At 47.4% G+C, this 26,949-nt stretch overlaps 1 protein-coding gene across 1 annotated transcript in view; it reads left to right on the forward strand.

Annotated features, from left to right (window-relative positions):
• Positions 1-26,949, forward strand: part of MOSPD2 (motile sperm domain containing 2) — a 153,698-nt gene that overhangs the window by 99,600 nt on the left and 27,149 nt on the right. Inside the window, exons 8-11 of the mRNA XM_075333416.1 lie at positions 19,565-19,677; positions 20,043-20,139; positions 25,438-25,534; positions 25,990-26,119. Of these exons, the coding sequence (XP_075189531.1) occupies positions 19,565-19,677; positions 20,043-20,139; positions 25,438-25,534; positions 25,990-26,119 (437 nt within the window). The remainder of the gene's footprint in view (positions 1-19,564; positions 19,678-20,042; positions 20,140-25,437; positions 25,535-25,989; positions 26,120-26,949) is intronic.

The following is a 26,949-nucleotide window of genomic DNA, read 5'->3' on the forward strand; positions in this document are numbered from 1 at the left end:
CCTCCTTTCTAAGGGGGCGGTCCGTTTGGCGTCACAGCAACGTCACTAAGCAGCCGCCCAATGATAGCGGAGGGGCGGAGATGAGCGGGACGTAACATCCCGCCCACCTCCTTCCTTCCGCATTGTGGCCGGAGGCAGGTAAGGAGATGATCCTTGTTCCTGCGGCGTCACACGTAGCGGTGTGCACTGCCGCAGGAACGAGGAACAACTTCGCCCCTGCGACAGCAGCGATAACTGGCAGCGGACCCCCATGTCAATGAGAAGTGATTTTGGACGTTTTTGCAACGATCCAAAATCGCTCCTAGGAGTCACACGCTACGACATTGCTACAGCGGCCGGATGTGCGTCACAAAATCCGTGACCCCAACGAGATCGCTGTAGCGAAATCGTAGCGTGTAAAGCCCGCTTAAGGCCCTGTGCGCACGCTGCGGGATTTGCCGCGTTTTGCTGCATGAATTGCTGCAGAAAATGTTCATAACCTTTCTGCAGTTCTTCCCCAGCAAAACCTATGATGTGCGCACACTGCGGGTTTTTTTCCCCTACAGGTTTTGCTGCAGAATTTCTGCAGCAAAAAGAATGAGCATGTCACTTCTTTTCTGCAGGTACCTGCGTTTTTTGCCATAGATAATGGTAAAAAACCGTAGGGACCAACCTGAGGGCAAACCGCGGCAAAAACGCGGGTGCGGTTTTACCGCGGTTTTTGCCGCGGGTGCAGTATTCTGCCAGAGGGTGTGGATTTTTCTTAAGAAAAGTCCATTTCTTTATCGTTCCTTTGGGAGACCCAGACCTTGGGTGTTTAGCTTCTGCCTCCGGAGGACACACAAAGTACTACACCTAAAAGTGTAGCTCCTCCCTCTGAGCTTATACACCCCCTGGTGAGCCAGTCACAGCCAGTTTATTGCTTTGAGTTCAGGAGGCATACATCCACACATGCATTCTCATATGATTTCTTTTTTTGGAAGAAGATTGAAGAAGCGCGGGTCCACGTCTGGACCCACGGCATGTCCCTTCTCACCTCACTGTGTCGGTGGTGTTGTAAGGTTGATTTCCAAGGCTGGAGCCTTACATGCCGTGCTCCTTCACCATCCCTCCTGGGCTCTGGCTTGAAGTGGGAGCCAGCGCGGTCTCCATGCCGGGCAGGAGACCGGTCTCCGTTCCACAGCCCCTTGAGGACCCTGTTGGACCGGAGCACTCATCCCCAGGGACCTGGCCCTGCGTCTCAGCAGCTAAGTACCTGAGACGTTCATATGTGGGGGTCCATGTACTTTATTGTATGGGGAGAATGTTTGCTGTATTTGTTTTGGCATTCCCGGCGGGTTCTCTGGTTTTCGCCTGAGAACCGCGCCGATGGTGCCTGCTCGTAGGCCTCGCTGCTCAAATTTAGGCCCCGGCTTCGCCGGAGTCCTAGTTTCTGGTACCTGCCCTCGCATGTCACTCATGCAGAGGGACAGGCACGGCTCCTCCCGGCGGCCGTCCTGCACAGGGGAGGGACACTCCCCACTGCTTGTGAGTGATTCCTTCTCTGCAGGTCTCTATGGCCCTCCAGATCCCGCTCTTTTACAGGGATGGCCCCAAAGTCCCGCCCCCTCTCTTCGCTCCGGTGGCCATTTTTTTTTAACAGGGTTCACTCGGCGCTGGGCCATTTTGCACTCTGCATCCCTGCTGAGGTGCTGTTCCCTGGGGGTCCGGGCTTCGGGATCTGGAGGGCACACAACACCGCTCCAGCGGTCTGGTAAGCCACAGCCGGTCTCCGGTTGTGGACTTCTGAATATACTCCCTGGGGTGCATTCTATTTGTAGGAGCTGTCTTCCCCACTCCAGCAGCATGTCTCACACGAGGAGCAAGGCCCCAAAGCTTTATACTGCATGCGCTGCATGTAAGCTCCTGCTGCCTGAACCGAGCACCTACCCACATTGTGAGGTCTGCTCTAACTTGCCGGTGCCACAGCCTGGAGTTTCACCCCCAGTGGTCTCTCAGGCTGCTTCTGCCCCTGTGGCTGAACCCCCGGCCTGGGTAGAGTCCTTCTCTAGGTCTATATCCCAGTCATTTGCTGAGTCCATGGGACTTCTGTCCAGGACGTTGATGAATATGCATCAGCCCCCTTCACAGGGTGCCTCTAACGTGCTTGCTAAGGGTCCTTTAGGATCCCTATCCTCTGACCCCCGTCCACTGGAGCTCACTGAGGATTCATCATCAGGGCCCAGACCCCGTCCTCCTAAGAGGCGCCGCAGGGTCTCCTCTCCCTCCTCATCCCACGGCTCTGATTCAAGAGCTGACTCGCAGGATGAGGAGGATGCCTTTACAGGGGGTTCGGAGGCTAACTCCATGTGCCCCATTGATCTTTCTGAGGGTGACTCAGAAATAAGTGATTTGATTGCTTCCATTAATTCTGTACTGGATCTCAATCCGCCAGTATCAGAGGAGCAACCCTCTATGGCAGAAAAGCACCAGTTTACCTCGCCTAAGAGAGTAAAGAGTGTGTTCTTTAGCCACTCCAGTTTTCAGACCGCTGTGACCAAACCCAGGGCCTGTCCTGACAAACGCTTCCCAAAGCGTGGTTCTGATGACCATTTCCCTTTCCACCTGAGGTGGTCAAGGAGTGGGCTCACTCCCCAAAGGTAGACCCTCCGGTGTCTAGGCTCTCAGCCCGGACCGTTGTGTCGGTGGCTGATGGCACTTCCCTTTGGGATGCCACTGACCGTCAGATTGACCTTCTGGCCAAATCCGTGTATGAGGCGGCGGGGGCCTCGCTTTCCCCAACTTTTGCAGCAGTGTGAGCCCTCAAAGCCATCTCGGCTTCCCTAGAGGAGATGCATTCCCTCACCAGAGAATCTATGCCCGAGATGGTTGCCCTAACTTCTCAAGCTTCAGCTTTTTCTTCTTATGCCATGTCTGCCATGCTAGAGGCTTCCCACCGCACTGCGGTGGCTTCGGCTAATTCCCTCGTTATCCGCAGGGTCTTGTGGCTTCGAGAGTGGAAGGCAGATGCCTCTTCAAAGAAGTACCTTGCCGGGCTTCCTTTTGCTGGTTCCCGGCTGTTCGGTGAACAGCTGGATGAAATTATTAAAGAAGCTACTGGCGGGAAGAGCACTTCCATGCAACAAACCAAGACCAAGAAACCTGCCCAGGGTAGGATGCAGTCGAGGTTTCGCTCCTTTCGTTCCTCCAACTGGTCATCCTCTAAGCCCTCTGCCTCATCCGCTAACTCAGCTAAGGACCAGAAATCCAACTGGCGCTCAAAACCGCGTCCGCAGAAGACCGCAGGAGGTCCTGCCACTAAGGCAGCCTCCTCATGACTCTCTGCCCGCTCCAGCAACGTCCTTAGTCGGTGGCAGGCTCTCCCACTTTGGCGACGCTTGGTTCCAACACGTCTCCGATCAGTGGGTGAGAGATATCATCTCGCACGGCTACAGGATAGAATTCTCTTCCAGCCCGCCAAACAGATTTTTTCTCTCAACTCCCCCCTGCTCCAAGGCCACCGCCTTCTCACAGGCCGTGGCAGCCTTGCAGGCCAACGGGGTAATTGTTCCAGTTCCCGCCCGGGAACGGTTCAGAGGTTTTTACTCAAATCTCTTCCTAGTTCCCAAGAAGGACGGTACCTTCCGACCCATCCTTAATCTCAAGCTTCTCAACAAGCATGTTCGGGTGCGGCGCTTTCGCATGGAGTCTCTGCGATCAGTCATTGCCTCAATGACCCAAGGGGATTTCCTAGCGTCCATCGACATCAGAGATGCCTATCTACATGTGCCAATTGCAGTTTCACACCAGCGTTGGCTACGCTTTGCAATAGGAGAAGATCATTTCCAATTCGTGGCTCTCCCCTTCGGGTTAGCCACGGCCCCTCGGGTATTCACCAAGGTCATGGCAGCAGTGATTGCGGTTCTGCACCTCCAGGGATTGGCAGTGCTCCCTTACCTGGATGACCTTCTAGTCAAGGCTCCATCCAGCGCAGACTGTCAGCGGAGTGTCTCGCTCACTCTCGCCACTCTAGCCCAATTCGGGTGGCTTGTCAATCATCCCAAATCCACTCTGACTCCGACCCAGAGTCTCACGTACGTAGGGATGCAGTTCGAGACTTTGCCGGCACTTGTGAAGTTGCCCTTAAGCAAACAGCTGTCCCTCCAGTTGGCGGTGCGTTATCTCCTGAGGTCCCGCCGTTATTCCCTCAGGCGTCTGATGCAGGTGCTGGGTCAAATGGTGGCGTCCATAGAGGCCGTCCCCTTTGCCCAGTTCCATCTGCGCCCCCTGCAGCTGGACATTCTCCGCTGTTGGGACAAGCGACCTTCCTCCTTACAAAGGTTAGTGGCTTTGTCGCCACGGACCAAGAGCTCCCTTCAGTGGTGGCTTCGGCCCCTCTCCCTGTCCCAAGGGCGCTCCTTCCTGGCCCCGTCCTGGGTGATTCTCACCACGGATGCCAGTCTATCCGGCTGGGGAGCGGTATGTCTCCACCACAGAGCACAGGGCACTTGGACTCCGTCCGAGTCAGCCCTTTCAATCAATGTGCTGGAAACCAGAGCCGTGCTTCTAGCTCTCCTAGCATTTCACCGCCTACTGGCGGGCAGGCACATTCGAGTCCAATCAGACAGCGCGACAGCGGTTGCCTACATCAACCATCAAGGCGGGACACGCAGCCGACTGGCAATGATGGAGGTTCACCGTATTCTTCAATGGGCGGAGGACTCCAGGTCCACCATATCCGCAGTCCACATCCCAGGCGTGGACAACTGGGAGGCAGATTATCTCAGCCGTCAAAGCATGGACGCTGGCGAGTGGTCCCTGCATCCGGCAGTATTTCAGTCGATCTGCCGCAGATGGGGCACTCCGGACGTGGACCTCATGGCATCCCGTCACAACAACAAAGTCCCTGTTTACGTGGCTCGCTCCCACGATCCTCAGGCCTTCGCCGCGGACGCTCTAGTTCAGGACTGGTCCCAGTTTCGTCTGTCCTACGTGTTTCCCCCTCTAGCTCTCTTGCCCAGAGTCCTGCGCAAGATCAGAATGGAGGGTCGTCGAGTCATCCTCATTGCACCGGACTGGCCCAGGCAAGCTTGGTATCCGGATCTGCTCCAACTGTCCGTAGACATGCCGTGGCATCTCCCGGACCGTCCAGACCTACTCTCGCAAGGTCCGTTTTTCCGCCAGAATTCTGCGGCTCTCAAATTGACGGCGTGGCTCTTGAGTCCTGGATTTTGACGGCTTCTGGTATCGCCCCTGAAGTCATCTCCACTATGACTCGGGCCCGCAAGTCTTCCTCCGCTAAGATCTATCACAGGACTTGGAAAATTTTCCTGTCCTGGTGTCGCTCTAACGGCCATCCTCCTTGGCCATTCTCCTTGCCGACCCTTCTGTCTTTTCTACAGTCCGGTCTGTAGCTAGGACTGTCCCTCAACTCTCTCAAGGGACAAGTTTCAGCTCTGTCAGTTTTATTCCAGCGGCGTCTCGCTCGGCTGTCTCACGTCCGCACCTTCATGCAAGGCGCATCTCACATCATTCCGCCTTACCGGCGGCCCTTGGATCCCTGGGACCTTAACTTGGTTCTCACGGTCTTGCAGAAGCCCCCCTTCGAGCCTCTTAGGGATGTTTCTTTGTATCGGCTTTCACAGAAAGTGGCCTTTCTGGTTGCCATAACTTCTCTCAGGAGAGTCTCTGATTTGGCTGCGCTCTCCTCGGAGTCACCTTTTTTGGTTTTTCATCAAGACAAGGTGGTTCTCCGTCCAACTCCGGACTTTCTTCCTAAGGTGGTCTCTCCCTTCCACCTTAACCAGGACATTACCTTACCTTCCTTCTGTCCGGCCCCTGTTCATCGCTTTGAAAAAGCGCTGTATACTCTAGATCTGGTGCGTGCTCTCCGGATCTATGTGTCTCGCACCGCTGCGCTTAGGCGGTGCACCTCTCTTTTTGTGCTAACCACAGGTCGGCGCAAAGGCCTTCCTGCTTCTAAGCCGACCTTAGCCCGTTGGATTAGGTCGACCATTTCGGACGCCTACCAGAGTACTCAGGTGCCTCCCCCGCCGGGGATCAAAGCACACTCGACCAGAGCTGTCGGTGCCTCTTGGGCTTTTAGGCACCAGGCTACGGCTCAGCAAGTCTGTCAGGCTGCCACTTGGACTAGCCTGCATACCTTCTCGAAGCACTACAAAGTGCATGCTCATGCTTCGGCAGATGTGAGCTTGGGCAGACGCATCCTTCAGGCAGCTGTCGCCCATTTGTGAAGTTAGGTTCTGCCTACTTCTTAGTTTTTCTGTTTATTCCCACCCAGGGACTGCTTTGGAACGTCCCACGGTCTGGGTCTCCCAAAGGAACGATAAAGAAAAAGAGAATTTTGTTTGCTTACCGTAAATTCTTTTTCTTATAGTTCCGTCTTGGGAGACCCAGCACCCTCCCTGTTGCCTGTTGGCAATTTCCTTGTTCTGCGTGTTTTCACCGGCTGTTGTCGTGGACAGAGTCTCCGGTTGTTCCGGTTCTTGCTCTGTTCTACTTGTGGGTGGCTATTCTCCTTCAGCTTTTGCACTAAACTGGCTATGACTGGCTCACCAGGGGGTGTATAAGCTCAGAGGGAGGAGCTACACTTTTAGGTGTAGTACTTTGTGTGTCCTCCGGAGGCAGAAGCTAAACACCCAAGGTCTGGGTCTCCCAAGACGGAACTATAAGAAAAAGAATTTACGGTAAGTAAACAAAATTCTCTTTTTTCTAGTGCGCACAGGGCCTAAAGGCTGCTGCAGATCCACGTATGTAGAAACACCAAACTAGAATATATGAAGAATATAGTGGTTCCTCTGCGCTGCCTGTGTGACCAAAAACGATGAGTCTGATGAAAAATTGACAGGTTGATCCTGAGGAAGGGGCCAGATCACTCCGAAACGCATAGAGTAATAAACCTGTCGATTTTTTTTTTTATCCGACTCATCGCTTTTGGTAACACGGGCAGCGCAGAGGAACCTCTATCTTCTTCATATATTCTGGTTTGGTGTCTCTACACACATGGATCTGTAGCACCCTTTATGGCCTACACAGTGGTTGTGTCTCACACAACCACCTCGGTTGAGGAGCTTATCTGCCCCCCTCACCCCTGCTGTTATTGGGTATCACCCTATTGCGCTTTTCATTTTTCACCTCCAGTTTACTTGCATTTTCCAAAGAGCATGGTCCTTAAAACCTTGTTGGAGGTCTACTAAGAATTTCTATTTTGCATAATTTTAATTTAGAAATTAGAAGCGTAATTAAACATTAATCGGATAACCATGTTCCTCCAGCAGTCAGCTTTAATCTATTGCAAATCTTAGTGAAAGCGTCCTGTTTAATACAAGTTTAAGGGAATCTGCCAGCAGGTTTTTGCTATGTAATCTGAGGATAGGATGCTGTAGGGGTTGAAAAAAAAATCAACTAGGCCTCTTATCAGACTGTGTGCTGTTATTTACTTAAACTAAAGGCTTTATTATCTAGTGACTATCATTGCTTGTACTACAATGGCAGGAGTAGGCAAGTCTTGGCATGCCCCAATCCTCTGACTGACACCTCACTATCAATATACAATCTCTATAAAGAGGGGTTGGCAGCGGACGCACCAACCACTTGGACAATACAGAGCCACTTACTGAGGTATAGCCATACAGCGATTTTGCTGTTAATATCAGTGGATATATTCCACTTGAAAATTGACGGCCGTCTTCTTTCCCCCCCTTACATGTTTACTTCGTATATACACTTATACTTTACACCTTCTGTACCTCTACCATTGATATACATTTCTAATACCTTTGCATTTTGCACTGCACTTTTTGGTCAAATGTAATATGTAAGGTTCTGTACATGCACTGACACTTTTTTGGTTTTGTTTCCGCTGCCACTATCTGGGAATTCCCCTGCCTTTTATTACCTTTGTCTTGCTATTTAATGTTTTTTAATTCATTTATTCAATAAAATAATTTTATATTTTACTTATTCTTCTCGGTCACTTTTTTTCTCCACGGGTTATATGCCTACACTCGGTGGTTTACTACTTGGGACTACATTAGGTCTTGCATGACATTATTGTGACTTATTGCGGAGTTTTTGATTATATAATCTCTATATAGAGCCTGGTGTGGGCGGGGCTACTTTGCTAAATCTAAAATCTCTGATAGTGTCAGAACGGCTGCACCCAGTAATCTAAGTGATACATCATTGGATTCACGATCTCTTTTCCTATATTATGCTGCTCTCGGATGAGGTAACAAAAACCTGCTGACAGATTGCCTTTAAGAATCACACAATACCGATTCACATAATGAGCTGTAGTGCATTAGGACAGGGCTGCTCCGTAGAGGGAGGTGCTCATTGTATCTAGTCTCCACTCCAGGCAAGAGATCAGGATCCTGAACAGAGGATTCCTAGTGCAAGTCACCTCAAAAAAATATCCCCATAATTCAGCTTCTCTACATTTGAAAAATAAAACCACCACGTACTGTGTCTGTGATTCAGAAGAACCTGCGTTACTGTAGAGCGACCACTGCGTGATTCACAGGCTGTTTTAGTTGTTGCGGCCCAACACAATAACCTCGGGGTTCTCATCATTGTCTATAAAGAACATCACACCATGTCCATGTGCTGCCATTTCTTTGTTTTGTTTTGGGTTTTTTTCTAATTAGTTGTGACCATTTATAATATGACTAGAAGGTGGCCCGATTCTACACATCGGGTATTCTAGAATTTACGTATTGTGTAGTTAATGTATGATTTTTGTTATATATATATATATATATATATATATATAGATGTTGTGTGTAGTTACCAAGTGTTTGTGTAGGCGCTGTACATGTTCTGGGTGTTGTCTGGGTGTGGCGGGGGGGTGAGAGCAGTGTTGTGTGTTGCGTTGTTTTTGAGCGCTGCGTGTCTGTAGCGTTGTGTGTGTGTGTGTTGCGCGGTTTGTGTGGGTGTGGGGTGTGTGTGTGTGTGTTTTGGGGGGAGGTGTGTTTTGTGCAATGTGTGTGTTGTGCGGTATGTGCGTATATTTGTGCCGCAGTGTTTGTGTGTTGGGAGTTGTGTGTGTGCGGCGTTGTCTGTGTGTGTGGGTGTCTGTGTAGGGCAGTGTTTGTGGTTCCCAGTGTGTGTGTGGTGTGTTATGCAGTGCGTGTGTGGCAGTGTGTGTGTGTGTTTTGGGGGGAGGTGTGCACCCCCCATCATGCTCCATCCCCCATGCTGCGCATCCCCCATCGTGCTCCATCCCCCATGCTGTGCATCCCCCATCGTGCTCCATCCCCCATGCTGCGCACGATGCCCCCATCATGCTCCATCCCCCATGCTGCGCACTCCCCATCGTGCTCCATCTCCCATGCTGCGCACTCCCCATCGTGCTCCATCTCCTATGCTGCGCACTCCCCATCGTGCTCCATCCCCCATGCTGCGCACTCCCCATCGTGATCCATCCTCCATGCTGCGCACTCCCCATCGTGCTCCATCCCCCATAGTGCGCACCCCCCATTGTGCTCCATCCCCCATGCTGCGCACTTCCCATCGTGCTCCATCTCCCATGCTGCGCACCCCCCATCGTGCTCTATCCACCATGGTGCGCACCCCCCATCGTGCTCCATCCCCACTCCCCATTGTGCTCCATCCCCCATGCTGCGTACTCCCCATCGTGCTCCATCTCCCATGCTGCGCACTTCCTATCGTGCTCCATCCCCCATGCTGCGCACTCCCCATCGTGCTCCATCTCCCATGCTGCGCACCCCCCATCGTGCTCCATCCCCACTCCCCATTGTGCTCCATCCCCCATGCTGCGTACTCCCCATTGTGCTCCATCTCCCATGATGCGCACCTCCCATCGTGCTCCATCCCCCATGCTGCGCACCCCCCATCGTGCTCCATCCCCACTCCCCATCGTGCTCCATCTCCCATGCTGCGCACTCCCCATCGTGCTCCATCCCCACTCCCCATCGTGCTCCATCTCCCATGCTGCGCACCCCCCATCGTTCTCCATCCCCACTCCCCATTGTGCTCCATCTCCCATGCTGCGCACTCCCCATCGTGCTCCATCCCCACTCCCCATCGTGCTCCATCTCCCATGCTGCGCACCCCCCATCGTGCTCCATCCCCACTCCCCATTGTGCTCCATCCCCCATGCTGCGTACTCCACATCGTGCTCCATCTCCCATGCTGCGCACTCCCCATCGTGCTCCATCCCCCATGCTGCGCACCCCCCATCGTGCTCCATCCCCACTCCCCATTGTGCTCCATCCCCCATGCTTTGTACTCCACATCGTGCTCCATCTCCCATGCTGTGCACTCCCCATCGTGCTCCATCCCCATTCCCCATCGTGCTCCATCTCCCATGCTGCGCACCCCCCATCGTTCTCCATCCCCACTCCCCATTGTGCTCCATCTCCCATGCTGCGCACTCCCCATCGTGCTCCATCCCCACTCCCCATCGTGCTCCATCTCCCATGCTGCGCACCCCCCCATCGTGCTCCATCCCCACTCCCCATCGTGCTCCATCCCCCATGCTGCGTACTCCACATCGTGCTCCATCCCCCATGCTGCGTACTCCACATCGTGCTCCATCTCCCATGCTGCGCACTCCCCATCGTGCTCCATCCCCCATGCTGCGCACCCCCCATCGTGCTCCATCCCCACTCCCCATTGTGCTCAATCCCCCATGCTGCGCACTCCCCATCGTGCTCCATCTCCCATGCTGTGCACTCCCCATCGTGCACCATCCCCCATGCTGCGCACTCCCCATCGTGTTCCACAGTCACACATCAGACAGTATACACGCACACATCTGATCGCATACACTCACTCACACACAGACCCCACTTCTCCCTGTGCCCACCGGTGGGCGGTCCCAGCAGCTGTGCTGTACGTCATGCTCCTCTGCCGACACTCACAGATCCGATCGCATACACTCACACACACACACACACACACTGAAGATATCGCACATACGCGCTGACATAATCACAACATCCAGAGATATCACATGCTTCCGGCCATGTGATCCTCCGGCAGGTCCTGGAAGGTCACTGCACAGTGTCGCCGCCGAGAAGCAAGCGATATCACGGGATGTTGTGAGTATGTGGATGCGATCTGGTGTGTGTGTGAGAGTGAGTGGGATCTGATGTATGTGTGTGTGAGAGTGAGTGTGATCTGATGTGTGTGTGTGTGTGTGTGTCTGTTCTCACCTGGGAGTCTGGTCTCTGTATCGGTTTGGGGAATGCGTGCGGGGGGCGGGGCCAGAGCGAGCGTGCAATGCGTGAGGGGGGCGGGGCGTGGCCGAGTTGCCAATGCCTGCAGGGGGCCGGGGCAAGAGGCCAATCCGTGTGGGGGGCGGAGCCTGGGCGAGCGGCGAATCCATGCGGGGGGCGGAGCCGAGGCGAGGCGAACGGCCAATCCGCTGTTTGTCACCATAAGGACACAATTTTGGAGCAAGATAGACAGAATAAGGCAATTATATATATAGATGATGGGACAAAGCAATACAATCACTTTTTTACCTTTTGTGTCACCCATATTTCCTCCTGGATTGTCAGCTCTTGGGATCAGGGCTTTTACTTGTCTTGTTGGAATTGTTGAATTTATGTTACTCTGTACTGTTTATATTGTCTGTACATGTCCCATATGAATTGCAAAGTCCAGCAGGAATATGTTGCTGCTATAGGAATAGAATTGTTATTACTACTAGTATCCAGAACAGGGGACGGCACAACCTGCACTCTAATCAGCTGCTCCTGTCCGTGGTCAGGGTGGAATGGGGATCACAAGTCCCCTGTTAAGGTGGTGTGATAGGGGAATTGTTAGTTAGACCAAAACTGATCTAGTAATTATCACCTAACTAGGGGGTAGTTGATAATTTGGGTAGCCAAGAATCTTAAGGCCCAGTCACACACAACGACTTACCAGCGATCCCGAAAACGATGCGACCTGATAGGGATCGCAGGTAAGTCGCTGGGAGGTCGCAGGTGACATGTCACACAGTCAGATCTTACCAGCGATGCAGGAACAATACAGGTTGCAGTAGCGACCTGTATAACGATCTCAGCAGTCACTGTGACCCTGTCACACAGTGTCAAACACAGCGATGTGTCCTGCCCAGCAGGACATCACCTTTGAAGAAAATGGCCTGGACCATTCAGCAATGACTAGAGATCTCACAGCAGGGGCCTGATCGCTGGTAAGTGTCACACATAACGAGATCGCTAACGGGATCGCTACTGCGTCACCAAAATGGTGACTCATCTGCGATCTCGCTAGCGATCTCGTTATGTGTGACAGTACCTTTACTTTAAAGGGACTCTGTCAGCACAATGACTGTGCAAACCAATCACAGGCACTCTGTGCATCATGGATTGATTTCCCTTGATCTACCCTCTACTTTCATTGATAGCTCTAGCTGCATAGAGCCAGAGAAGTGGAGAGATAGAGGGAAAACAAGCAGGCGGGCAGGTGTAGTTAAATGTTTGGCCACGCCATGATGCACTGAGCCACCTGTACTTGGTTTGCACAGTCATTCTGTGCTGAGAGAGGCCCTGTAAGTGTTTAGCATTTTTGTGACAGCAGAGCTAGGAATTTCTCCTCAATCCAGAGAATTAAAGGCGTTGTCTGCTACTTTTACATTGATGACCTATCCTTTGGATAGGTCATCAATGTCTGATCGGCGGGGTCTGACACAAGGCACTCCACTGATCAGTTGTTGCCGCGGCCGGGTACGGCACATCCACCTCCTATTCAAATCAATAGGAGACTGATATGCAGCCGTGCCACTATCAGAAGACGGAGCAGCTCCGGAACTGAGCATTTCTGGCTTCATGCTGCCGCCGCCGGGACAGAGAACGGCTGCTCGATGGGGGTGCGGGGTGTTGTACCCCGGCCGATCAGACATTGATGATCTATCCTGAGGATAGGTCATCAGTGTAAGGGGTACTTTGCACACTACGACATCACAAGCCGATGCTGCGATGCCGAGCGCGATAGTCCCCGCCACCGTCGCAGCTGCGATATCATTGTGATAACTGCCGTAGCGAATATTATCGCTACACCAGCTTCACATGCACTCACCTGTCATGCGACATCGCTCTGGCCGGCGACCCGCTTCCTTATTAAGGTGGCGGGTCGTGCGGCATCACTGCGACGTCACACGGCAGGCGGCCAATAGGAGCGGAGGGGCGGAGATGAACGGGATGTAAACATCCCCGCCCACCTCCTTCCTTCCGCATAACCAACGGGAGCCGTGGTGACGCCGGTAGGAGATGTTCCTTGCTCCTGCGACTTCACACACAGCGATGTGTGCTGCCGCAGGAGCGAGGAACAACATCGGATCGTTGCGGCAGCATAATTATGGAATTCCCCCACACTACACCGATGATACGATTACGACGCTTTTCCGCTCGTTAATCGTATCATCTAGGCTTTACACACTACGATGTAAAGAGCGACGCAGGAAGTGCGTCACTTTCGACATGACCCCACCAACATCGCACCTGCGATGTCGTAGTGTGCAAAGTGCCCCTAAAGGTACGGGACAACCTTTTTAATATGAAGGCTTTATACACTGTTCTTTCAATATAGTTTGCTTTCAAGCACCTGCTATGCCAATTTTATATATTTTTTTCTTTTTATTCCATACATGGCCATTTTTGTTGAAATTAATGTGGAAGTTCTATAATGTATCCACAAGTCAAAATGTGCAATAAAACCCTTTTATTGTAGATTTTGCTGCAGATTATTTCCAGGTCAAATCCAGAATAAAGACAAAACATATGACCTTCGCTGACAAGTTCTAAGGTTCTACTTTCTATGCCCGACTCGCTGCACCCCGGCCTCCATTTCAGTAGAGATGAGAATTACGTTTCTTTACTGTACTCCTATTTTCTATATGTGTTATATCTGTGTAATCCCTCGTCTCATGCACAGCTCCAAGGAATTAATGTCGCTTTAACATAAATTCTAAAATCTGCAGGGAAATCAGGATCCAGACCTGTGCGCCCCGCCGTGCACCCGCTGCTGCAGACGTCCCCGGGGATTTCACCAATATCTTTGTGTATATATGTTTTATAGATATATCTGTATAATGTGAAAAAAATACAGAATAAAATATAAACATTGATTTACATTTTCTAATCAGAATAATCGCATCCTACTGATCAACACTTCCAAAAGATGGAAAGTATCTGTAACAAAGCTTCATCACTCTTGGCCAGAAACTCTATAATCTTTGGACTCATATATTCCACTTCCATCTATTTGTAATGCATTGTCTATATTTTTGTTGTCTTAATTTCAATAGAATACATTACTTACAGAGAAGAGTAAAACCTCCCACCAGCTAGACCACATACACGCTAGATCAACCCCTATAAACTGATTATACGGCTACATCTGGGGGTTTTTTTGGCTGATTGCAGGCAACCCCATTGTGTGGGGAAAATTTACAGTATATGTTGATTCCATGTTTCCCCAAAAATAAGACCTACTCTGAAAATAAACCTTAGCATGGTTTTACAGGATTTTAGGACTATGCTTGAAATATAAGCCCTACTCCAAAAATAAGCCCTAGTTACAGTCAGGGTCGGCAATAGGGGAGAGTCAAACTGCGCAATTTCTCAGGGGACCCTAACACTTGTATTCCGTGGTTTTGTGTTAGGACCTTTGATGACTTCACAGTCAGGTGGGCAAAGGTCTCTTAATTGCATGAGACAGGCTGGTCTGTGTGATATATCTGTGTATATATGTATATATCTGTATAGATAGATAATAGAAGGATAGATAGATAATAGAAGTATTGATAATAGAAGAATAGATAATAGAAGGGTAGACAGACTGATAGATAAAAGGGTGGGTAGATAGATAAGGCGGCGTTACACGGGACAATATATCGTGTGATCGCATGAGCGATCGCACTCGCACCCATCGTTTGTGCGTCACGGGCAATTTGTTGCCCGTGTCGCTTAGTCATTTATCCCCATCACACGTACTTACCTTCCGAACGACCTCGCTGTGGGCGGCGAACATCCTCTTCCTGAAGGGGGAGGGACGTTCGGCGTCACAGCGACGTCACACAGCGGCCGGCCAATAGAAGCGGAGGGGCGGAGATGAGCGGGACGTAACATCCCGCCCACCTCCTTCCTTCCACATTGCCGGCGGCTGCAGGTAAGCTGTAGTTCGTCGTTCCCGGGGTGTCACACGGAGCGATGTGTGCTGCCTCGGGAACGACGAACAACCGATGCGCAGAAGAAGGAACGATTTTATGAAAATGAGCGACGTGTCAACGAGCAACGATAAGGTGAGTATTTTTGGTCGTTAACAGTCGCTTGTAGCTGTCACACGCTACGGTATGTCAAACAATGCCGGATGTGCATCACGGAATCCGTGACCCTGCCGACATAGCGTTAGATATATCGTAGCGTGTAACACCTCCCATAGATAGATAGATAGATAGATACATGCATACATGTTACACACAGGGGTTGGAAAGTTATGTTGTTCCAAAATGTAAAAAAAAAATGAGCCTGTGAAAATAAGCCCTAGCCCATCTGTTTGAGCAAGATATAATATGAGACCCTGTCTTAGTTTAGGAGAATCAGGTAGTCATAATTTCAAACTTCTTTTGCTGCATGTCCAAGGGATCTGGATTGATGGCATGCTCATTGAGGAGTGACTGAGCGTTCTGATCTGGCTTTTCTCCTCCCAAATCTTTATATCCTGTTCCTGCTAATGGACACTGCCACTTTGTGGTAACACAGTTGACCTCTACCTATATTTCAGAGGCTTGAGGTCACATTGTGCATGCCAAAAGTCGTGGCGTTCACAATTGGTTGTAGGATGGTAAAGGTTACTGTTCCTCACTGTTTTGTTTGTTCAACTTCCCAAATTTAAAGGGAATCTGTCACCAGGTGTATTCTCCCCCATCTGAGAGCAGCAAAATGTAGAGAGAGACCCTGATTCCAGCGATGTGTCACTTACTGAGCTGTTTACTGTCATTTTGATAAAATCATTGTTTTCTCTGCTGCAGATCTAGCAGTTATACAAAGCTCATGAATATCCTGGACTACCTGCAGCACGCCAAGTAGTCCTCTAATGATAATCTACTGCTGATTAATCAGTGATTTTATTAATACTACACTAAGCAGCCTAGTAGGGCCCGTTTCATACATCCGACATTTTGCCGGCACACTCCAGTACAGTGTAATACAGTACAATGGCATCGCTGCAACCTCTGGTCACATGCTATCATGTGACCGGAGCATGTGACCAAAGCTTGCTGCGATACCATTGTACAGTATTTACACTGTACTGGAGTGTGCCGGATCTGGCGAAATGCCGGATGTGTGGAACGGGCCTAAGTGACACAAAGCTGGAATCAGAGTCTCTGCCCCTACATTATGCTGCTCTCCGATTACGAGGCAAAAACCTTGTGACAGATTCCCTTTAAAGCCCCACTCCATTGTTTTGTTTTTTATTTTATCGCCTGGAGTGTTGCTTCTAATCTACGTTCCATAACCCTATTCCTAGTTACCTTCCTCCATCTTCATTTTCTATCACTAACTCTCTGGCGATTGTGACCTTCTTGCAGCTCCAGTGTTTCATAGAGTAAAGGGGGCTTTACACGCAACGACATCTCTAATTAGATGTCGTTGGGGTCACAGAATTCGTGACGCACATCCGGCCTCGTTAGCGACGTCGTTGCGTGTGACACCGCAGGAATGACCGGTATCGATCAAAAATACTCACCATATCGTTAATCATTGACACGTCGTTCCTATCCCGATTATCGTTGCAGTTGCAGGTACGATGTTGGTCGTCGTTCCTGCGGCAGCACACATCGCTATGTGTGACACCTTAGGAACAAGGAACAACATCGTACCTGCGGCCGCATGCAATGAGGAAGGAAGGGGGTGGGCGGGATGTTCGTCCCGCACATCTCCGCTTCTATTGGGCAGCCACTTAGAGACGCTGCTGTGATGCCGAACGAACCACCCCCTTACAAAGGAGATGGTTCGCCGGCCACAGCGACGTCGCTAGGCAGGTAAGTCCGTGTGACGGGTGTTAGCGATGTTGTGCGCCACGGGCAGCGATTTGCCCGTGACGCACAACCGACGGGGGCGGGTACGCTTGATAGCGATATCGCTGCGTGTAAAGCCCGCTTAAGCCTGGGTTCACAAATCAATACAAGTCTATGAGAGCCTCATTCTTACCCCTATAGACTTGTATTGAGACCTTATGATGTAACTTTTGACTTCCAGCTACTGAGAAATTACAGGCACAAGATGGCACCGGAGGGCCAGAGCAGCGTCTGTAAAAGGTGAAGAACCTGAAAGCTAAGTATAAGACTAGAGTCAGGGACAAACGCCACTCCAGCGGTGAGAAAAAAAAATGCTGGCGCAGTGTTTTAAGGCTGTTGCCCCAGGTAGCGGTAGACGTAATTTATGTTTTAAACTTCATCTGAATAAGCAGCTCTTCTCTTTTCTCCAGTAATGTATAGCGGTACACAGCACTGCTGGTTTTTACAGATTCAGATGAAATACATTTATTTCACGTTTTTTTTTTTTTTACCTGTAGCATTACACAAGGGTCATAAATCATAGTGATGTTACATGGCGGTAACTATCACCTGGAGCGTCAGGTTCAGGAGCGAGTACTTCTGCACAGAAGTCTCCAGATATGCAGAATTCTCACCCAAGTCTAAAATGTCACCTAAATATTGTACAGTGAATAAAATGCCAAATCTATGACAGTTTGCAAATGAATGCCGGATCTGATCAGGAGACGACTGCTCAAGGGTTGGGGGTTTTTTTTATTTTTATTTTTACCTTTTTTTTTGCTGCTATCAAAAAATGTTAAATACATTTCTATAAAAGTTTTGCCAAGTAAATCTGTCAGACAGGAAAATCTGCAAATGAGGGGGAAAAAAAGCAAAAAGCCAACTTTTTTTAATTGACTGTAAAAGTTTGTAAAGTCTCAGAAAAGTCAAAATTGCTGTAAATATAATATGCAAAAAACACTTCACCGTATTGTATCAGACCTTGTTGAAATCATGGGGCTCTATTGCCTGATAGAAGGTAACAGAGTTGTCCTTTTGGCTCCTGTCCTGCCTGAATAAATCAGAATACTGAAAAAAAATATATATATATATATATATATATATATATATATATATATATATATATATATATATATATATATATATATATATATATATATATATATATATATAATTCTATTATTATAAAGTACTCTATGTCCAACTTATTGTAAAGCATTCTTGACCTTGCACATATGCGATAAGCATATTCTTGCTGTCTTCACCTCCCACATGAAGTTAAAACCTAATTTACAACATATTCCAAACTAATATGCCTATCAACTGTCCAAATTCTCAGTAATTTGCCTTTTTTTTTTTTTTTTTTAGTGAGTGATTCATCATCAGCGTTTCTCCAGTACTATAAATGCTGGAGCCTCCTTTCCATTAATTCATAGAATGCATTGTTACTGCCGACATCCAGTAACTTGCCTGCCCTAAACGAAAATGGCTTTAGGTTATATACGAAAATCTTGTAGTCTTCCCCATGTTTGTATAGCCTACTGAACCAGCCTAAGGGACCGTTTTAAACGCTTAGGAAGCCTTTGCAGGTGTTTTGTTGTAATCATTCAAATTTTCTGAGATAATGACTTTTGGTTTTCATTGGCTGTAAGCCATACTCATCAACATTAACAGAAATAAACTGTTGAAATAGATCACTCTGTGTGTAATGATTTAATGTATGTGTTTCCGTTTTTGTATTGAATTACTGAAATTAACTTTTTGATGCACGTGTATGTGTGTGTATATAATATACACACATATATACACACACACATATATATATATATATATATATATATATATATATATATATATATCTCATCAAAGAGGTAAGAGTCCCGGTGCACCACCTACTCCGCGTGTTACTACACGTTCAGCTACTTGAGCCCTGCTGAGCCATGGAGGGGATCATGGTGCAGACTTGCGGTGAAGACCCGTGTCTGGACCCGTGGAAGCTAAGTTCTAGCGAAACGGCACTCCGGCGTTGTATGGCTTGTCTCACCCTCCCCACCGCTTGTACCCTCATGTTTCCCCTGCAATAAAGACGGAGTGATATGGTGATCATCTGGAGTGCGACTTTCTTTCTCCTTTGGATATATATATATATATATATATATATATATATATATATATACACACATACATACACACACGTGCATCAAAAAGTTAATTTATATGAGTGTGTATTTATAATTTTTTTATGTTTTTTCCCTCCAATTTGTATCACATTTACGATCGTACTGACGGATCTATCATAGGTATATTGCGCCTTTGCTTAGAGCGAGGCCTTCGGAGAAGCCTAGGTCGGATTTTTGTATTGTTCTTTATTGTATCCCAAAGCAGACAGAGATTTTACAAACCTTAAATTGCTGTTCTTGTTGTATCCTATTATTACATGGACTACAGAGGAAGCAATTTCTGTATGTGTCTGTAATGGACCGAGGAGATAAAAGGGCTGCAGTCGGATGATAGATCAACAGATTTCACCCCCTTCCTTTTCTATTGCAGCTACACAGCTTAGAAGATCATTTCAAACATGACGACGGCGAAAAGACAGACGCCAAGCCAAAAAACAACAGGAAAACGACAACTGTTTTTAAAGGGGCTTTCCTACATATCAGGTATGTTAGAAGATCACAGATCGCTTCCAAGGTTCACAGTTTTCTTGGTGGCTGTGAAGATTGCAAAACGCGTCTCTTAAATTGCTGACATCAATTACGTTCCTTCTTCAGAAGTGTATCTCGCGACGGCCGGCGTTTTGCAGATTTATCTCCTTTGCTCACCAAAGTCTCGTCTTTCTGTTGATGTTTTCATCCGCTTCCTTCTAAAGGAAACTCCCCAAGGGTTGGCGACGTTTCATTTTTCTGTCCTTGCAAAAGGAGTCTTCAGAAAGTTCTGTAATAATCTGATTATGCAACATCTGTCTTTTCTCATTAGCAAAAGTTTATCTTTTTATTGGTTAACATTAATGGTTTGTTCTTTTTAGTCCTGCAGAGGAATTGCATTTTGGATCCAAGGAAAGCGGAGAAAGGAAATGTGTTATTGTCCTCAATAATGTCACCAAAAATACAGTAGCGTTTAAGGTAAATTATATGTTATATTCCACAGGATGTTTTATTTAAAGGACACGAGCAGTTCTTGGTGCACATTAGTAATCCCTGCCTAACCATGTCTGTATACAATACATACAGAGATCTTTATGATATGGTAATGAGCGCAGGGACTAGTCACAAGGGCATTACTTCCCCCGACTAGTCCGCTCTCATGTTATCACGCTCACAGGGGCATGCGAACATGCTATTCAATACCCATTGGGGGTGACGCACGTACCTGTCCGTTGTCACCGCTCAGATGCCTGTGTTTAGGCCCAGTATTCTTCCCCCAGCACTTCCGGTCATGCGCAGTATGAAGCTGGGTGTACGGGTCCCAGCTTTAGAGAGGTCTAGTGTAAATGACCAGAAGTGTTGGGACTTCTGATCATGTGCACTAAGCCTAAATCCAGCGACTGATGTGGTGACAACGTACGAGCATCACCGCTGATGACATTGGGCAATGGGCCCTGTGGGCATGCTAACATGCTAAGAAGGTAGACTAGTCCGGGGAAGTAATGCCTTTGTGACTAGTCCATGCACTCATTAGCATATCATAAAGGTTCTTTAGAAATACGCCCGCTTTACATGCTGCGACATTGCTAGCATGTGCTGGCGCTGTCGAGCGTGATAGCACCCGCCCCTGTTGTATGGCCAATATGTGGTGATCGCTGCCATAGCGAACATTATCGCTACGGCAGCGTCACACGCACATACGTACTCTGTGATGTCGCTCTGGCTAGTGATCCGCCTCCTTTCTAAGGGGAAGGTTCGTGCGGCATCACAGCGACGTCACGCAGCAGGCGTCCAATAGAAGTGGAGGGGCGGATTTGAGTGGGACATAATATCCCGCCCACCTTCCGCATTGCCGAAGAAGGCAGGTAAGGAGATGTTCCTCGCTCCTGCGGTGTCACACACAGCGATGTATGCTGCCGCAGGAACAAGGAACAACATTGCTAATAAGCAGAAAATTATTTTCTGTTTCAGGATGACCTCTCCGCGGCAAACGATTTTGACCGCTTTTGTGATCGTTTAAGGTCGCTCATAAGTGTCACACACTGCGATATCGTTAATGAAGCCGGATGTGCGTCACAAACACCGTGTCCCCGACGATAATTCATTAACGATATCGTAGCGTGTAAAGCCCGCTATACTCTTTCTAAAGATCTCTTTATGCTAGTGTATACAGGGACAGTTAGGCATGGATTAGAAATATACACCCAGAACTGCTCGTGGTTGAGTACATATTGCACCTGACAGGTTCCCTTTAAATATGTTTTTGGAGGCCCTCCTGTAATACTACACCTGTCCTGCAGTGGTGCCATAGGGGATATGCCTAGCCAGCGGCAACTTTCCCTGGCAACATCAGCTGTTTGCAAAAGAGTGTGAAAAAGAAATTTCCACCGGAAAGGGGTTGTCTTTGTGAGAAATTTTAACCTGCCCCTTCCCAAATGTTAATAATAAAGGATATGTTTTATTACACAAGAGTAAAAAAGTCACTGACACACAGTGGTGTCCTCTCAGCTCATTTATGACCACATCAAAGTTCTCCTTTGATATGGTCTGTTGTCATAAATCAGCACAGATGAGCTTAGAAAAAGACAAAGAAGAAAAAGCTACAAACTCCTCATCAGAACCAGCTGACTCCCGGATCCTTCGATCAGCAATAGACTGGGCCACACAAAGAGTATAAAGGAAAAGTGCAAAATTAAGGATACATATAGTTTTTGGCTACTTTTTTCACATAAAGGATCATGAGCTATTTTGTGTTGCAGCCTGTCTTTTTCAACAATGGTACTCTAAGCTAAAAGAGGCTAGCTGTTTTGATGTCTCACAAAGTAAGCAAACAAAATAGGAGATCCTTCTGCCCCATATCTCTTATATGGACCTAGAGGGAATCTGTCAGCTGAATTTCACCCCCAAATTGTTTCTAAGTGCATGTAGCTTTTCAAACACAAGTCTAGCAAATACCTTTACATGGGCAGTCCGTTCCTCCGTTACTGAGAAATCAGCGTTTGAATTGATATGCAAATGAGTCTGTAGATCTGAGGCATCTGTCACTCCAGCTCTGTTCCCCATCCATAAGCACCTCCTCCTGCCTGACTGGTGGCCTCTCTGCTGTGTGACTTCAGGCAAAGGAGCTGCCAGTCAAGCAGGAGGAGGCGGGGCTGGGCACGGAATAGAGCTGGAGTGACAGAAGCTTTACATCTACAAAGTTTTAAAGCGGTGTTTGCATATCAATTCAAATGTTGATTTCTTCTTAATGGAGCAATGGACTGGTCATGTAAAGGTATTGCTGGACTTATCTTTGAAAGAGCTACATTGGTATATAACTAGTGTTGCATATGAAATTCTGGTGAGAGCTTTGCTTTAATGAGAGAGGTCAATTTTCAGCAGTATCGAGCTGTGTTGTGAATCCAGTTCTAGGACTAAATACTAGAACTCTTTCTAGAATCATAGAATGGTAAGGTTGGCCGGGATCTCCTGGGTCCTCTGGTCCAACCCCCTGCTCAAAGCAGGATTCACTAAATTATCCCTCATAGATGTCTATCCAGTCTCTTTTTGAAGACTTCCATTGACTAGGAACCGACTACCTCTCGTGAAGAGTGTTTGTCTCTGGCCTTTCTAGCTGCAGCTATTTCTCTCCAACCCTCCCCTCTCCATTGACTTTTATGGGCAGCAGGTGTTTTCTGACTTCTCAATGAAGATGATTAGTCCGCACTGAAGATTGATTTTACTAGTGAATAAAGTAAATGATCAGTGCAAGAGGCATGGAAAAGGAATCTGATAACTGGAGAAAGAAGCATTTTTCTCTAAAACGTTACACACTGTCATGGCCGAAAGTGTTGGCACCCTTGAAATTCTTCCGGAAAAAGAAGTATTTCTCCTGGAATTTTATAATTATACATGTTTTGTTAGACACATGTTTATTTCCTTTGTGAGTATTTGAAGAACATAATAAAATGGCAAATTGGACGTAATTTCAAATAAAACCCCAAATGGCCTGCACAAAATTGTTGTCATCTTTCCAAAATTGTGGGTAAACAACTTGCTTCAAGCATGTGATGCTTATTCAAATTCACTTGTTGCAAAGTAATAGGTGTGGGCAATATAAAAATCACACCTGAAACAAGATAAAAAGGGGAGAAGTTAACTCAGTCTTTGCATTGTTTGTCTTTGTGTGCCACAATAAGCATGGAGAACAGAAAGAGGAGTAGAGAACTGTCTGAGGACTTGAGAACCAAAAATGTTCACATTTATCAACAATCTCAAGAGTACAATTCTATCTTTGTCCCTGGTTTTCAACATAATCAAGAAGTTTACGACCCATGGCACTTTAGCTAATATCCCTGGATTTGGACGGAAGAGAGAAATTGATAAAGGTTTGCAACACAGGATAGTCCGAATGATGGATAAGCAGCCCTAATTAAGTTCCAAAGATATTCAAGCTGTCCTGCTGGATCAATATGTATCAGTGTCAGCACGAATTATCTTTTGACATTTGAATGAAATGAAACAAAACGTTATGGCAGGAGACCTAGCAGGACCCCACTGCTGGTACAGACATAAAAAAGCTATACTGCAGTGTGCCAAAATGTACGCTAGTATGCTAATATCCTTCTGGGAAAGCGTCTTGTGGACAGATGAGACCAAGATAGAGCTTTTTGGCAAAGCACATCATTCTGCTGTTTACCAAAAACAGAGTGAAGCCTACAAAGAAAAGAGCACAGTACCTACAGTCAAATATGGTGGAGGTTCAAAGTTGTTTTGTGGTTATTTTGCTTCCTCTGGCATTAGGTGCCTTGACTGTATGCAAGGCACCATGAAATCTGAAGATTACCAAAGGATTTTGGGTCACAGTATGATGCACAATGTCAGAAAACTGGATTTGCGTCCTAGGTTGTGTGTTCCAGCAGGACAATGACCACAAACATACTTCAAGACGCACCCAGAAATGGATGGAAACAAAGTGCTTGAGAGTTTTGAAGAGGCAGCAATGAGTCTGGATCTAAATCCCATTGACACCTGTGGAGAGATCTTAAAATTTCTGTTGGGAGAAGGCGCATTCATGAGAGACCTGGGGCAGTTTACAAAAGAAGAGTGGTAAAAAAATTCCAGTTATGATGATAGGAAGTGATTGATTCCAATGGATGTGTAACCAAATATTACAAATATTAAGTTGAAGGTGCCAACAATTTTATCCAGAGCATTTTTGAGGTCATGTGTGAAATTATGTCCAATTTGTCTTTTTTTCCTTTGTTTTTTTTTCTATGTTGTTGCAATACACACAAAGGAAGTAAACGTGTATAACAAATCCATGTCTAATTGCAATAATTTTCTGGGAGAAATACTTAGTTTTCTGGATCTCTCTGTCTCTGTGTGTGTGTGTGTGTGTCTCTGTCTCTCTCTGTCTCTCTCTGTGTCTCTGTCTCTCTCTCTCACTCTCTCTCTGTCTTTCTCTCACTCGGTCTCTCCCTGTCTGTATCTCTCTCTCTCTGTCTCTTTCTCTCTCGCTCTCTGTGTCTCACTCTCTGTCTCTCTCTGTATCTGTCTCTCAGTCTCTGTCTGTCTCTCAGTCTGTCTGTCTGTCTCGCTCTGTCTCTCTTTGTGGATGTGTCTCTCTCGCTCTGTGTCTCTGTCTGTGTCTCTCTCTCTGCCTCTCTCTCTTGGTCTGTCTCCTTGTTTCTGTCTCTCTCTCTGTCTCTCTCTCTGTCTCTCTCTCTGTCTCTCTCTCTGTCTCTTTCTCTGTTTCTGTCTTTTTCTCTCATTATCTCTCTCTCTCTGTCTCTCTCTCTGTCTCTCTCTCTGTCTCTTTCTCTGTCTCTTTCTCTGTCTCTCTCTGTCTCTTTCTCTGTTTCTGTCTTTCTCTCTCATTATCTCTCTCTCTCTGTCTCTCTCGTGTGTGTGTGTGTGTATTGTACTGTCAATGTGATATTATATTCACCTTCCACTGCCATCTCCGCTATCCATTCCTGACTTTCTCCTTTTCATAGTGACATCGCCACTTTTCAGACTCTATATACCACACTGCGCTCTGCTTATGCTGGAAGTCTCTTTTACAATGTGAGCTTATGTAGTCTCGTTCTGACGTTCCATGGATTTACATTGTAAAAGCCACGTCCCGTTCACTCAGAGTGCAGTGTGACCTGAAGAGTCTGAAGAATGGTGATGTCACTGAGAAGATGAGCAGAACACCGATGGATGGTGGAGAAGACGCTTATACTATATAAACAAGGTATTGGGATGCTTCTTTAAGTTGGGACAATTTTAACCAGTCATTTTACCTTTTAGGTGAGGACAACAGCACCTGATAAATTTCGGGTAAAACCAAGCAATAGCAGTTCCGAACCTGGCTCAACGGTTGACATCGTGGTCTCTCTTCATGCAGGTAATACTTTATAATCCAAAAGATAACTTGTGTTAGACCATGTTAGGGGTTTACATTTAGAGATATTTGTCTTGTTCTGTTACAACCCTGCTATACGAGCGCAGTATAAATAGAAGCATTTCCATCTCCCGTTCTTCTACAAACACTCTTTGCACTTAAGGAATTTTCGATAGACGCTGTTAGAAGACATTTTAGGTGTGTGTTTCTCATCACATAAGTTTGATAATGTAAGGAAAGCTCAAGACCTTGTCATGAGAAGCCGAGCCAGTGATTGATTGCACTGCACTTACAGAAGCTCCTCTACAGGTAGACACACATCCCGGAAAATGTGCCGCACATTCATGATGAATTGGCCCCAAGTGTAATAGGAAATGCATTGGCCTCTTAATCTCCGCTTGTTAAACATTTTTTCTTAAATTGCTTTCTTCCATGTTTTTTTCTTGTATATTACAAAGCATCCACCGCATCACTTCAAGACCGCTTCTTGGTAATGGCTGCTGAGATGGAGCAATCCTCGGGAACAGGAGCACAAGAATTGGCACAGTTCTGGAAGGAAGTGCCCAGGAATAAGGTCATGGAGCACAGGTAAAGGGCACTGATGGCTGCAATGCCTCCATGCCAGGTGTTATGTTCTGTGTAGTGGGTGACCGTCTCCATCAATAGAAGTACCTATATGAGGCAATGGCATGGACTGTACCATTGAAACTCTTCACTGTGCGGGGACAGAAGCTTATATCAGGGATAATGATGATGACTGCGCAGTGCCTGTCACAAAATTATAATGTCGGAGATGACCGTTGATCTCTCTTACTGTATGTGTATAACATTTAAGCTTATTTAGGAGAATATAGGGGGATGGATAATCACAATGTCATCCCAGCAGATAGACATGGTAGATACCTGCCCTTGTGATGCCGCACTGATGCAATATGGGGTTGATAGCTGACAATGAATGAATCATAAGAGCTTGCAATCAAAGTGGAGGCTACAGGGAAAAAAAAAGGAAGGTTGAAACGCAAAAAAGTAAATACATTATACAAGAAACAATCAGTTGGAACATAATGTTAAAATAATGGTTCTTCTTTAAGGTGAGCTGCAATTTTAGAGCTTTACAGGGCATATTTCTGACTTAAACACATATTGATGGTGCTAAATGCACTTTTAGGTTTGGAAAGTTACTGAGTGTCAGACGTAGGTTGAATTGGACTTATCTTGTGTTTGCTAAAAGTCCGCAGTCTTTCTGTGGCAGTAGACTTCTGAATCCTCACATGCCAGAATTCTGCGGTGCCTGTGGGGAGAACGGCCGGTTACGTGACCACAAGTGTGCAATATGGATACTTACGGCCACATTCAGACTAGATGTGCGCAGCCTCACTCAAAGTGAATTGAACAAAGCTGTGCAAGTCTTGTTGGAA

Source organism: Anomaloglossus baeobatrachus, chromosome 2, assembly GCF_048569485.1.
Source record: "Anomaloglossus baeobatrachus isolate aAnoBae1 chromosome 2, aAnoBae1.hap1, whole genome shotgun sequence".
Lineage (NCBI taxonomy): Eukaryota > Metazoa > Chordata > Amphibia > Anura > Aromobatidae > Anomaloglossus > Anomaloglossus baeobatrachus.